Source organism: Parasteatoda tepidariorum, chromosome 10, assembly GCF_043381705.1.
Source record: "Parasteatoda tepidariorum isolate YZ-2023 chromosome 10, CAS_Ptep_4.0, whole genome shotgun sequence".
Taxonomy (NCBI): Eukaryota; Metazoa; Arthropoda; class Arachnida; order Araneae; family Theridiidae; genus Parasteatoda; species Parasteatoda tepidariorum.
This window is the reverse complement of record NC_092213.1, coordinates 85,284,172-85,298,964: the sequence shown is the minus strand read 5'-3', so window position 1 is coordinate 85,298,964 and position 14,793 is coordinate 85,284,172. Positions and strand designations below refer to the sequence as shown.

The following is a 14,793-nucleotide window of genomic DNA, read 5'->3' as shown; positions in this document are numbered from 1 at the left end:
AGAAAAAACAAGATCAGCTGAAACCATGGTAACGGGGAGAGGAATAGTGTGGAGAGTCATCCGGGGATATTTCCGTATCGTGATCTCCAGTGTATTCCATTGTCTTACCGAAAGGTATTACGGCGAAGAAAATTTAAAGATTTTTCAAAATCATGACAGCGGAGAAGATAAATCGTGCAACCTTAAAATACCTATTCTTTTTTTTCTATGAGTCTAATATAATCTCGCCAACTATAATCACCAAGAATTGCTTTCTGTGATGTTTTTTTTTTTAAACGAGGGCCACTCCCCGGAATCTTCCAAGACTTGGCATTTATTCTGCCACAGATCAGGATAAGGAAATCTCCTCGGGTGCAGTTTCACATTTTTTAGATAGACAAGGGGGATATTTCCATATCGTGATCTGTCACACCAACTACAATCGCCAAGGCGACAAATAGATTTTAAACTTGAAATTTAAAAAAAACACGTAGATGTTTGCCCGAGAGTGGCTACGAGTTAGGGAGAGTGCAAGCAGCTTTTTTGTCCCTCAATGAAATATATATCCCACAAAAACAAATCGATAATTTGTAAGCTACAAATCGTTTGTGGTCGCCCCTTTATACGTGGTGGAAGCTAGAAGATGGGGGCTTGAACTTTGAACGGCGAGAGGACCACTCATCTGGTCAGCAGAAGGGGAGATAAGGAGTGATAGATTTATGAGAAATTAGAATGTAGAATGCCTTATCTTAACAATTTGCTCTTGTGGAATATAACATTTCTTTCAATTTGTTGTTGAGGGACATCTATTTCATTGAGGTGTGAAAAAGCTGCTAGTTTCAAGCTTGCACTTTCCCGTATACATTTCGAGTTGATCCCTTTCCAGGGGTCTGTCCAGACATTCTGTGAAAGGTCCGTTTTTCACGAAATTATGAAAAAATTACTCACATTCTTTCAACCAGGGTCCGCTTTTATGAATTTGTGCAAATAGGGTCCGTTATTGCAAAAAAAATTTTTCAAGGAGTTTTTAAATTGTAAAGACATACAAGATTATGCTCGACACTGTAAAATTATAATTAAAAAAATTAAATTTTAAAAACTAAATAACAATTGCTGCTTCTAAATTAGAGANTTGACCGAATATTTGGCAAAGTATTTTTAAACAGTTTTTTAGAATTTTTGCAGCTGTAGTTAAGAATAATCTAACGTCTTATTTTTTACTATACAATATTAAAAATAGTTTTTATACAAATTTGTTAAGTTCTAAAACTGGAGCACTAGTTACACATTTATGTTCTGCGCGATAAATGGAAAAGCGAAATTTAAAGAATTAAGACTGGATTACTTTATACTGAGCAAAGAGTTCTGTATTTCTAATTATATTCAAGCAAGTCAATGTGTTGTAAAAATTACGATTTTAAATTATTTTTTAAAAATCTATTTAAATTACAAAAAAAAAAACTTTACCGAAATTTACTTTTCTAGACAAAAATACTTAGAATATTTGGCCGAATATAATCCCTACTTTATTCTTTTATTTTCACTTATTTCTTGTAGAGTAAGCCATAACCAGTAAAGTAGAAAACTTTGATTTTCAATGTTAAACTTATAATTTAAGGACTAAGAAGAAAAAAAATTTTTGATTTCTTTAAACTTTTTTTTTATGAGCATTTTTATTATGACTGAGCATTTTTTAAAGAGGGTTTTTAATGAAGGTTATTCTTTTAACATTACTTTTTTTATAGAAATATGCCATGGTGAAAAATTTAAATTAGGATTTTAAATTTTTTATTTAAAATTAAGGAACAATTTTTATTTTGATTTCTATTTAACTATTTCTTTTTAAATTTTTATTGATATTTTTATGCAATAATTGGAAAACTGAACAGCAGCTATTTGTTCAGCAAGAATTGAGATCAATATTTGTTTTTTCTGTTTTACTTTTGGATATAATGTTTTATTTTTATGATAGCACAGCAGTTTTAAGAGCTTTTCTGATAAGACTATATATATATATATTTATGTATTTGGAAAATGTTTTAGCATTAAAGTTCTTTTCCAAGAATTAAAAGGATTTTTTTTCTATTTCTCTTTCTTTCAAATTGACATATTTTTTTTTTTTTTTAATAGCTGTTAGTCAATTTCTTATTTGTCTTAAATATTTTTAATGAATAACATATAGGTTTTTTTCTCTTTCCCCCATACCAATAATATAGCAAAGTGTTGATTAATTTTCAATAATTACTAAACTTATTTACATATAAAATATATTTGTTTATGATTTTTTTTTAAAAAAAAAATGTTCTTATTCAGCCAAATCACTATACTCATAAGCAGGGTTTGCAAAGGTGGGCCCAGTTCTGGATTTTTTTAGATTGGACCCACTTTTGGGAACCCTTTTTAGAATCAAATAGTTTTTGCTATGATTAAATATTTCAATAATAAGAAATAAAAAGAGAATTTGAATTTTTTAATTTATTAAATTTGTCTTTTACATTTGAATGAGTAGATGTATTTTTAATATTTATGAATCTTAATTTTTGTTTGCTAATATTTTATTTGATAAAAAATTTGTTAATTACAAAATAAAGATTAATTTATGTTGTGAATATGTAATTATTTATTAATGACATGCAATTAAATTATAATGATTATTGTATATATTGGTTGTTTGTTTATGATCAATTCATTCACACCTAATTATTAATTAAATGTAATGAGCATTTCTGCATGTTCATTAAAATGTTAAATTATATTCTTCAATATGCTTAGAAAACAAACGTTTGGTTTTTTTTCTTCATTCATTTCAAAAACAAAACGTACAATAAAGATAAAAGTTGATAATATTTTGTTAGGCATATAAAGAATTCATACATTAAAAAATGCAACTGAACATAACATGTGCAAAAAAAAAAAAAAAAGGTTAAGATTATTTAATTTCTTGAATGTTTATAATGCTTGAAATTCCAGAGAAATAGAAGCAGAATAAAATTGCTCAAAATAGAATGTTTGAAAATTCCATTCATTACAAATTATTTTTTTATTTATAATTTTATAGTAATCACATAACTTACGCTTTATGTTTCACAGTGAGCCACTACAGTAACTTCATAATTATGTAATTCACTATACATTTAGAAGGCATAAAAATGACTCAAATAGTTCTCATAAATATTTCTTTTAATAATTCCTTTGGTAATAATCAAGCAATATTTTTTCTTCATATAATATATTTTATGTTTATATTTAGTATATAAGTATGCTTGTAAAATATACTTAAAGAAAAACTCACATATTTTTAGTCAAAATTTGGTCTTTTCTTGAAAAAACACAATTAAATCACTTATCCCCAAACAAAATTGGTTTTCTTTATGAAAAAAATTTCCCTGAGCTGGGTTTTATTTATTAAATGTCTGTGTTTTTGGCAGGGTTTGAAAAAACCCGGATATTTTAGAAAAAAAACCAACCCGCTTGGGTTTTATTGAGAAAACCCAGGGAAAATTGGGTTTTATTTGAAAAAACCCGGATGAAATTAGGTTTTTCATTTAGTGCTCATAAACTTTTAAGTTTTACTTCGTAAATATTTTTATTTATTAAAAAGTGTTGTATAAACTTAAAAATAGAAATAAATCCAAAAAGTTAATTTAATTTTGTTATGTGTATTTTATATTAAGTTTAAATTACGCATTAAGACATATTTGAATCTTTATTACTAAGCAGTGTTTTCACTACAGCGCGAGAACGCGAGTATCTCGCATATTTTTTTTCTTTTCTCGCTATAAAAAATGATTAACGCGAAAAGTTCGCGCACTCTATTAATCAATTTCAAAATCCGCAAATTTTGGAAAAAATTTCGTATTTTGCCATTTTGAATAAAATCCGTTTCACTTTTCTTCCTTGATCTTTCATTATTTTGAACATCGTTCCTTGTATATCTAGCTTCCCTATTTACCAGTATTGTTCAGAACTGGTGCAAACAGCAGAACACCATCCCCCAAACCCCTTTCAGAACACATTTCTCTGCAACCACGTGTTCACCGTAGGTAAGGTTTCTTCATGTAAGACGTTTACATTTCTTGTGCATGAATGTAAGATGGACAAATACCTTGTTAGGGCGACATCTTCTACTCCGTAACGGACAAATGAAAATGAAGCAAATGTCGGTAGAAACGGTCAAAACGAAACAAATACGGAAATATAATAGCTGATGAAAAAGTAGATATAGAACATTTTACATATGATGATGCTGCAAAAATATTCAATTAGAAGATGTTAAAAATGTATTATAATTAAAGAAATAATTTTTTTCCAAGTCTATTCGTGTTTTTTTCAATTTTAAGAAATCTCAATTAACTTTTTGAAATCTCACCCTGTTTTTGAAGAAGGGTGAGAAATTCTCTACCATTTTTTATCTGTAATGAAAACACTGCTAAGTATATAACGTTTCACAATTTTTAACTCAAGCATTATAAAATATAAATGCAGTAGTATAAAAGGAACAAGTTTATTAATATTTTTGTTTTTACACGTATTTACTATATTTATTAAGCATATATATATTACCTATTATAAAATTATAATCTGTAAATATTTATATTCAGTAAAAACAAAAATTTTGTCTGACTTTTGACTTTAATTAAAAACTGAAATAAATATTTAATGATCTTCCATGTTTTTATAATAAGATTAATAGTCAGTGAAATTAAAATTATGTATAATTATAAAGACTATCAGTTACTTGTTCCATTTTTTTCAAATAATTAACCCTAGAAAAATGATTTCATTTTTAGATAAATAATTTTAAAAAGTTCTCTTATAAAAAGTTTTACCTTATTTTTTTAAAGCCAGAAAATAAAACTGTTTAAATTAAAAAAAAAAAAAAATTAGTAAAAAAAAAATTTTTACTTTTCAATTTTTGTTAACATATTAATTATATAACTATTAAGTAACTGATATATATATTATATAAAGCATTCAACTATATTTGAAAAATTGATCTTTTCAGACTATATTAATTAAATTTCTATTTGATTTAATATCATTAAAATATTACTTTTTGAAAACACACACTTGAAGTTTTCAATAGTACTATAAAATTATAAGATTCGAGTTTCTTTTGCTTTTCAAATAATAAAAGCTTAATCATATAAATCATGCAACTCTGTTTGACAAATTTATGCTGCACAATAAATTATATAAAAGTAAGTGTGCAAAACTAAGTTTTAACAAAAAATAAAAAATTTTTTTTAATTTTTTTTTTTATTTTGAAAAAACCCACTTATTGTTCCAAGTGGGTGTTTTGAAGGTGGGCCCACGCAATAAAACCTGGGCGGGTTTTTTCAAAGTGGGCCCTTTTGGTGAACTCTAGTTTTTGGGAACCCTGTTATAAGTAAGGTGATCTCCGAAGCAAGGAAAGGCATTCAACTGATTTTGTTGTGTAACGAGCTTTGCTCTGTGTATTTACGAGGAAGCAAAAATATCTTAACAAAGTTTTGTTTATATTTAGAGCAAAGGACTGGAGATTTTAAACTTAAATAGGGAAAAAGTTTTTAGGGGTTTGGTTACAGGTGGCTCAGTATTATCTGGTTAAAGCAAAATAATATCTTTTTTTTTTTAGAGAGAGAAAATCTTTTTAATAATTAAATTATCTACTGTTTATACAAATTTTTTCTGTTTGCATATTGCCCACATTTCTACATTGCTTAAAAGGTGCTTATTTTCTGTTGCCTATTTTTACTCTATTGAATTATTTTTAAAACAAAAAATTATTCATATAAACTGTGGGCATCCTGATTAAATTGATTTTTATTGCTTTTAGGTTTTCCTTTGGTGCATTCTTCTCCTTCTGTTTCCTATGAGGTGGTCAATAATTTAAGTCTTCTGTATTACATCAAGGGGAGTGATGCTGAATTGAAACCCTACTTGTTGACCGGTCACATGGATGTTGTTCCAGTAGAAGAATCTTACTGGGAAGAAGAGCCTTTCTCAGGGACTATTAAAGATGGTTACATATGGGGTAGAGGCACTATAGACTCAAAACATATAGTTATGGTAATACTTTAGTTTAGTAAATCTCCAGTCAACTTTTTTTATATATAATGTTGGGACTCCAGTTTTAAGGTTCCATAGACCAGTGTTTCCCAAAGTGTGGTACGTGTACCCCCAGGGGTACGGGAATAGTTTAGCGGGGGTACGTGTTTTTATGCGATAACAATCGGAAATTTCAAAATTTTTTATTTAGAAACAAAACTAACCGTGAAAATTTACGATTACGTATTTTTCTATTGGCTATTTTTTGCAGAGTTAACAGTAAATAATTGGTGATGTCAACAGCCAGTTGCGATTTTTAACTTTTGTAAAAAATTTTAATAGGAAAAAATACATTAATTTTTTTATTAGTGGTACACAGCGTTACGAAAAATTTAGAAAGGGTACACAATAATTTGTGAATATAAAAATAAGCGTTAAGTTACATTCTTTCTACCAAGTTCTTGCTTTTGTGAATTTGTGCAAATAGGGTCCTGTTATTGCTAAAAAAAACTTTTCAAGAAGTTTTTATATTTTAAATAGATACAAGATTCTGCTAAACATTTGCTGCTACTAAATTAGAGATGCAACATACAAATATTTGGTATTTATCCAACTTACCCTGGTTCACATTCTCGAGTGCTCAGCCCTTACCCCATTTGTTTTACAACTGGGTATGGTACCACTGGCTTCAGAACTTCATAAGATCCTCTACAGTAATGATGTATTGGTGCTAGCGGATGCAGTTTTGAAGGCATTCGAGGCCATTTAATTGTCCAAGGACAGGATTAAAAAACAAAACAAATGGAAACGAAATCACTCTTATTTTTAATCATTTCAATTGACACATTTTAAATAACACAACTTAGTAATGTATCACTTTTAATGTGTTACGCATTAAGTAAAGTTAAACAATTCTTAAATGTATAATATTTTATTTAAAAAATTGTCAGACATTAATTTTTATTTACATAATATTCTATTAATTTTATGAATAAATATTTAATTTATCAATTATTTATTAACAAAAAAAATGATGATTTAATATTAATAAGAATGCGCACACGTTTATAAAAATGGAAATATTTTCTTACAATACTACATTTGGAATTTAAACTTAGGGAAACTTAGTTTGTCTGGAACNTTTCCTGGGAAGGGTTTATTGCTTAACAAAACAATAATGAAGATAAACAAATTTGTGAAGGGTCCGATTAAGAGATAAATTATTTTGTGAAGGGTCTGTTTTTATGGAAAGATATTTTGTGAAGGGCCGGTAATGGACCCAAATTTCTTCTAAGCAGACCCCTGGAATGGTTAGATTTTGCTTATGTACAGGGTTGCAAAAAACCTGAGTTTTTCTAGAAAAATCCAACTTGGGTGGGTTTTTCATGTTTTAATGGAGTTTTTTTCAAAAGAGAGGGCAGGGGTAAGTACCTTATTTTTAAAAAGCCTATTTTAATATTAATAATTAAGTTTAATTTTATAAATTGACTTAACACAGGGTAATTAATACAAATAAATTGATGCAAAAGTCTGAAAAAAGTTTCNGAGTTTTTTTCAAAAGAGAGGGCAGGGATAAGTACCTTATTTTTAAAAAGCCTATTTTAATATTAATAATTAAGTTTAATTTTATAAATTGACTTAACACAAGGTAATTAATACAAATAAATTGATACAAAATGTTATATGTACTCACATACATCACACATTTGAAACTTATTTTAACACAGGATTACTTTTTATTTATATTTTAGTCTTAAAAAATATTTGAAGAAATTTTTTTTATTTGCATAGAAAGCGAATCAAAGGCACTGACTAATCAATAGCCATGCAGTGAAATCTAGCCAGCAAGGTGACTCTCCAGTCTCCAACATAGTTAGTTTTGTCACCATAGTTTCATTTATTTTTTAAGGTTAGACCACATATATATTTCAGTAGAATAGCTCTTTAATATAACAGAGGATAAAAAAGAAATAAATCTTAGAAAAACCCACTTTAGGGTGGGTTTTTTGCAACCCTACTCATGTATGAAATTTATTTTGACAGGGTACTTTAGAAGCTCTTGAGTTCTTACTAGAGAAAGGTTACAAGCCAAAAAGGTCTTTTTATTTAGCTTATGGACATGATGAAGAGGTAAGTGGTTTTATTTAAAATATATATATATATATATATATATGCTACTACTATGAATCCAGATTGTATTCAACTTCCTTTTTGAAATTCTCTTTCTTCCATTCAAATGAAAATTAATTACGAGATAACTTAGGACGACGCATCGGTGAAGCTCTCTTTTAATGATTTGTTTGCATTTTAATAGTTTGCAGTATTTTCTTCAGCAACTTCGTGTCTTATTCTAGGTTAGTCTGAACTTACTTTTTCTTTCCTTTAAATTGTAAATTAGTAATGAAGAAGAAATAGAATTTGTGACAAACATTTTCTTCCGTCATATGGTGTCCTCTTAATATATTGTGTATAACATGTACATGGGAAACACGAAGAATGTTTTTTCCAGATTTGGATAGCAAACCTGTAATGATAAATGAGAAATACTGGAGGACAGCATAGCCCGATTGGTAGGGCACTGGGCCCATGTCCAAGAGGTCCTGGTTTCGATCCTCGCCAACCGAAGACTCTTCGTGTAGTAAATGGTGACTGATGCATGTTAATTTTGACGAGTCACAAAGTCCTCTATGTTTCCATAACAAATCAATACCTCTGGGTGTACTTATCCAGTAGTTTCCTTGTCTTCTGGATTGTTTCAAAATGACAAAGCTACGGAGTTGACCATTAGTAGTCGTAAACCCAAGATGGGGTCGGCTGTTCAACAACAATTATAAAAAAGGGCACTGGGTTCATGTCCAAGAGTTCGTGGCTTCGATCCCAGGCCGGACGAGGACTTCCCGTGTAGTAAATTGTGACTGATGCACTTTAAATCTGTCGAGTCACAAAGTCCTCTATGTCCCCATAGAAAATCAATACCTTTGGGAGTATTGATCCAGAAGTTTCCTTGTCTTCTGGATTGGTTCCAAATGACAAGGCTACGGGGTTGAACATTAGTAGTCGTAAACCCAAAATTGGGTCCGCTGTTCAACAACGGATATAACTTTAATAATTCTAAAATGTTCTAAAGGTAGTGCATTTTTGTTGCGCATCTGTAAACAATATTTCAATAAAAGAAGAAAAAAATCATTTATTGGATGAAATGAAAAAAGTTTTGCTTTTAATGAATTATCCATTTTACAAAAAAAGTAAGGAACGAAGACGAAACAATCATTTTGAATTTTATCAAATAAACCGGTGATTCATTATTTACCTTTTACTTCTCATAAAGTTATTATTTAATTATTATTATTTATATGATTATTTTCATTAATTAAATAAAGTTTTGATATTTTAACAGAGTGGTGGATTAGATGGAGCCCAATACATCAGTCAATTACTGAAGTCAAGGAATGTGGAATTGGAATACCTTCTGGACGAAGGATCCTTCGTTATGGATGATTTTGTACCCGGCATAACATCACCTGTTGCTCTGTGAGTTTCTTAATCCATACACAACTTGTAATTAAAATTGATGCCCTTGAAAAGAGGAGTATAATAATGTAACCAGGGTTGGGATTTTGGACGTCCTAGAATGATTTTGGAGGGAACACGTGGGATTTACTGTCTTAAGCTGTCCTAAACTGACTAAAACTATCCTAAAGTGTCCAAAACCTTGAACTTGGTTAAAGGGTAAAAATTCTATAGGTGTAACCATTATACACATAATAATTACATATATCAATACAGTGTATTTATGACAGAAAAAAAATGGGAGAGAATTTCTCACCCTTTTTCAAAAACAGGATGAGATTTCGAAAAATTAAGTGAGATTTCTAAAAATTAAAAAAAACACGAGCAGATTTGGAAAAAAATTTATTTCTTTAATTATAATACATTTTTCGCATCTTCTAATTGAATATTTTTGCTGCATCATCATATGGAAAATGCTCTATATCTACTTTTTCAGCGGCTATTATATTTATTTGGCTGAAAAATATCCGTATTCGTTTCATTTTCATTTGTCCGTTACGGAGTAGAAGATGTCGCCGTAACAAGGTATTTGTCCATTCATGCACAAAAAATGTAAACGTCTTACATGAAGAAACCTTACCTACGCTGAACACGTGGTTGCAGAGAAATGTGTTCTGAAAGGNTCCGTGGTTCGGGGGGGGGGGGGTGTTCTGCTGTTCGCACCCGTTCTGAACAATACTGATAAATAGGGAAGCTAGATAAACAAGGACTGATGTTCAAAATTATAAAAGATCAAGGAAGAAAAGTGAAACGGATTTTATTCAAAATGGCAAAAGACTAAATTTTTTCCAAAATTCGTGCATTTTGAAATTGATTAATAGAGTGCGCGAACTTCTCGCATTAATAATTTTTTATTGCTAGAAAAGAAAAAAGTAGGAGAGATTCTCGCGCTATAGTGAAAACACTGCAATAAATATTTGATATTTTTATACAATTTACTTTAACTTATTAAAGGAAAATAATGTAATATAATAAATTTTGAAGCTCCACAATTCATTGAACAACGAAAGTGAATACCTTATCCTTTAAATATAAATGTGCTTTTAATGCTGATAAATTATGTTTTAGCATGAGAATAAATAATGCAATATTAAAAATAGTAATAAATTTTTTTAAAAAATAATAAATTTGTTTAAAAATTAACCTTCTATTTCTCACAATATTTTCTTTAAAAAATTTTGTAATTTCTGCATCATAGGATGATAAAAAAGACATCTATTTTTAAAAAAATTGTTTTTAAATGTAAATATCATTTGAGGAATATTCCAAAGACATTTTTAAATTCTTCACTCTTCTACTCTCATGCCCAGCAAGCTCAGCGTTAATTGAAAGGATGTTTTCGAATTTAGAAGTAATTCTCTCAAAACTTAGAAACCGTTTTGGTGTGAATACAGCATCTAAGTTAGTTATGTGCCGTCGAATGTTAAGAGGACCAATTGAACTTGATTACTGATTAATCTTCCTTTGTTTAATGTGTAAATTGAAGGGTCAAACAATATTAATAAGTGTTTTCATTACAGAAAAAAAAATGAGAGAGAATTTCTCACCCTTTCTCAAAAACAGTGTAAACTTTCTAAAAATTAAAAAAACACGAATAGACTTGGAAAAAAAATATTTCTTTAATTATAATACATTTTTAACATCTTCTAATTTTTAAAGCATTGAATATTTTTGCTGCATCATCATATGGAAAACGTTTTATATCTACTTTTTCTTCAGCTTTTCTCATTAGTTTGTTCAAATGTTTATCAGTCATTTGTATAAGATATTTTTTCTTAATTCGGTTTCGAGTGCTAAATGACCTTGCAACATATGCTGGACAATTCGGAATCACTAAGTAAATTTGTAGCATTGAGAAAAATTTAAACGTCTTACATGAAGAAATCTTACCTTCCGTGAACATATGGTTGCAGAAAAATGTATTCTAAAAGATGTTCCGTCATTCGGGGGGGGGGCATTGTGTTCTGCTGTTCGCACCGGTTCCGAACAATACTGGTAAATAGGGAAGCTAGATAACAGGGATCCATGTTGAAAATAATGAAACATCAAGGAAGAAAAGTGAAACGGATTTTATTCAAAATGGCAGAAGACTACTTTTTTTCCAAAATTCGCACATTTTGAAATTGATTAATAGAGTGTGCGATCTTCTCGCGTTAATAATTTTTTAATGCGAGAAAAGAAAAAAATAAGCGAGATTCTCGCACTGTAGCGAAAACAATGACTAAAACCTACTTTTAAAAACAAATATTCTCTAGTAGATTTAATTATCATTATGTTTTTAGTTCTATGTTTATTTTACCTTTTAAATATTGTTCAGATAAAATTGTGACATAATTTGAGTAAAAGGGTTTTGGACAGGACGGTTTAAACCTCGGATTAATCTATTCTGTCCTAAACCTTGCTTACCCTGAATGTAACCTGTGGAAAATGCTTTAAGAAAACTTTTTAAATTAAAAGGGAAAAACATTGTGACAATATATATTTTGATCCATAGAGTTTATTTAAAAGAAAATTACGAAGAATAAAAGTTTCAATTGTGAACAAAGGGCCTTCTGAAATTCTGCAAAATATAAAAATAAGAGTTTTTGCTAAACTATTTCATCGTTTGATAATCTTCAAATAAATTTTCTATCTAAGCCAAATACTTAAGAAGTAAAAAATTTAATTCCCCTTTAAAAAACAGTAATTTAGCAAAAACAATATTCAATAATACAAATAATATTAGTAATTCAGATTAAAAGTTTTAGAGTACTTATAAGTCATTGATTGGATACTCAGTTTTTACTTTCTCAACTTACTTTACTTTCTCAACGTACTTTACTTTTCTCAGTTTTTACTAATTCAACTTACTTTACTTGTAAAATAAAATTAAAAAGGAAAAACAGGTGTTCAATGAAAGTAATGTGCTTGTCAGGAGCATTCAATTATCAATACAAAATATAGCAATAGTTAAAGGACGAAATCAATACAAAATTATTTATTTTTTGACCTTATTTTTAATCTTTATTTTATTGAGAAATATTCAACTAATCTGTTATTCGGGTATAAATTATAACTATCTAAAGTAAATTTAATGTTTGTTACACCTTTCATCTTTTCTTTTAATAGTTGTTAAAAATTATGGCAAAAAAATGAATTCTCATTGGGGGTCTGAAATTAATGTTTGAGCTAGGAAGAAACTAATATGATATTTAAATCTAACTAATCTCTAATAGGTAAGGTGGGAGTGAAAAAATTCTGTTTAATTGCAGAAGGAAATCGAGATGACTTGAAAGATGATTATTAAAATTACCTCCATATTTGCTCTAGCAATCAAACAGGTTTTGATACTTTTAGCCTTGCCTTATAGTATTGATTTGTTAGAATACAATAGTGCTTAAACCTTTTTTTTATTCGCTTAAATATTAATTTAAAACCTTTATTATGTATATTTTTTAACTCTATTTTTGATAAGAATTTTAAATACTAATATTAAGGACATTAGTTAGTGGACATCCTTTATAATGTGCATTTAAAGCTAATTGTGCCATGAAGGAATTAAAAAATTATATTTTGTATAAAATCTGTTGTCAAAGATTGTTGTTGTCTTAAAAAGCTTGTTCTAGTAGTTAAAATAAGCTCAGATGTGAGAGATTTTTCTTTTAAATGTTGTGATTCTTATTAAATGTATTTTTTTTAGGATATCTGTTTCTGAGAAGGGTTCGTTAAATCTGGAATTGAAAGTGCGTTCCATTCCTGGTCATTCATCATTTCCCAGCAGAGAAACAGCTATTGTTATTTTATCAAAAGCCCTATCAAAGTAATTCTCACTATTTCTCTCAACGCTTTTTGCAATTATTATGGTTCACTACCTTTCACTTTAGGCTGACCATTGGTCTGGTAGTTACAGTCATGGGTGCAAGTCTTCCGTCCCTAGGACTTCCGTCTTTTGAAAATGTCCGCGGACGGAAACAAGACTGATTCGAAGACGGAAATTGGAAGAAAAAAATATATTCTGTCCTTAAAAATATTTTTTAGGTCTACGTTATTGGCCTACTTTCTTATGTCCTGTTGTTATTTTATCAAAAGACAGATGAATAAATATTTTTTGTACAGTATTTAAACTTGATGTATTATGATAAAGCTTTCTTAGATAGTTTGCATATGTTGAGGGGGCATTGTGTATGTTAGGTATTTCAGTCAAAACATTTTCAGTCTTAGCCTTTTTTCCAACTTGCACCCATGGTTACAGTACTGGACTACGGGGCCAGTGGTTGTGGGTTCGAATTCCACCGTCGGCGTGGATGTAACTTTCTCTCAGTGTGTGTTCTTTGTCCTTTTTTTTTATATCCGTCTTTGAAAAGCCTAGCCAATTTTTGGTCAACTGCTGCTCAACTCCGTAACCTTGTAATTTTTGAATCAATCCAGAGGACCAGGAAACTCCTGGATCAGTACCCCCAGAGGTATTGATTTGTTATGGGAACAGGGAGGACTTTGCGACTCGACAGATTTAATGTGTATCAGTCACCTTGGCGCTGGGGGGATCGAACCCACGAACTCTTGGACATAGGCCCAGTGCCAACCAGGCTATGTCCTTTCTTTTGTGTGAATATAACCCGCCCTATAAACGAGTTTGTAGTTGTATGACATGGATGGCGCTGCAGCACCACTGTGTCTTAGCCATAGGTGCACACTGTGTAAGGATTAGAGAGTAGCAATTCTGGCATTTCTGACGCCAGTGGGGGAAATAGAACAAAATGCCTGCCATCAACAAAAAAGGGAGGTTTCACTTTAGCGTCAAATAGTGTATTGACTATTATATCATAGTAGTTCTTTGTGATTGGACTCGACAGATTTAATGTGTATCAGTCACCTTGGCGCTGGGGGGTTCGAACCCACGAACTCTTGGACATAGGCCCAGTGCCAACCAGGCTATGTCCTTTCTTTTGTGTGAATATAACCCGCCCTATAAACGAGTTTGTAGTTGTATGACATGGATGGCGCTGCAGCACCACTGTGTCTTAGCCATAGGTGCACACTGTGTAAAGATAAGAGAGTAGCAATTCTGGCATTTCTGACGCCAGTGGGGGAAATAGAACAAAATGCCTGCCATCAACAAAAAAGGGAGGTTTCACTTTAGCGTCAAATAGTGTATTGACTATTATATCATAGTAGTTCTTTGTGATTGGGTTTATGACTGTAATGATAAAATCCAGAAAAATTTAAACGTCTTAC

General features: G+C 30.0%; 1 protein-coding gene across 2 annotated transcripts in view; it reads left to right on the top strand.

Annotated features, from left to right (window-relative positions):
- Nucleotides 1–5,773: 5,773 nt before the first annotated feature.
- Nucleotides 5,774–14,793, top strand: part of LOC107457135 (N-fatty-acyl-amino acid synthase/hydrolase PM20D1) — a 25,872-nt gene continuing 16,852 nt past the window's right edge. The window contains exons 1-4 of one of the 2 annotated variants that reach the window (XM_071186574.1): nt 5,774–6,030; nt 8,053–8,139; nt 9,407–9,540; nt 13,259–13,378. In XM_071186574.1, coding sequence (XP_071042675.1) covers nt 5,917–6,030; nt 8,053–8,139; nt 9,407–9,540; nt 13,259–13,378 — 455 coding nt within the window. In that variant the 5' untranslated portion in view covers nt 5,774–5,916. The remainder of the gene's footprint in view (nt 6,031–8,052; nt 8,140–9,406; nt 9,541–13,258; nt 13,379–14,793) is intronic. The other variant, XM_043052751.2, reaches the window with a different exon arrangement.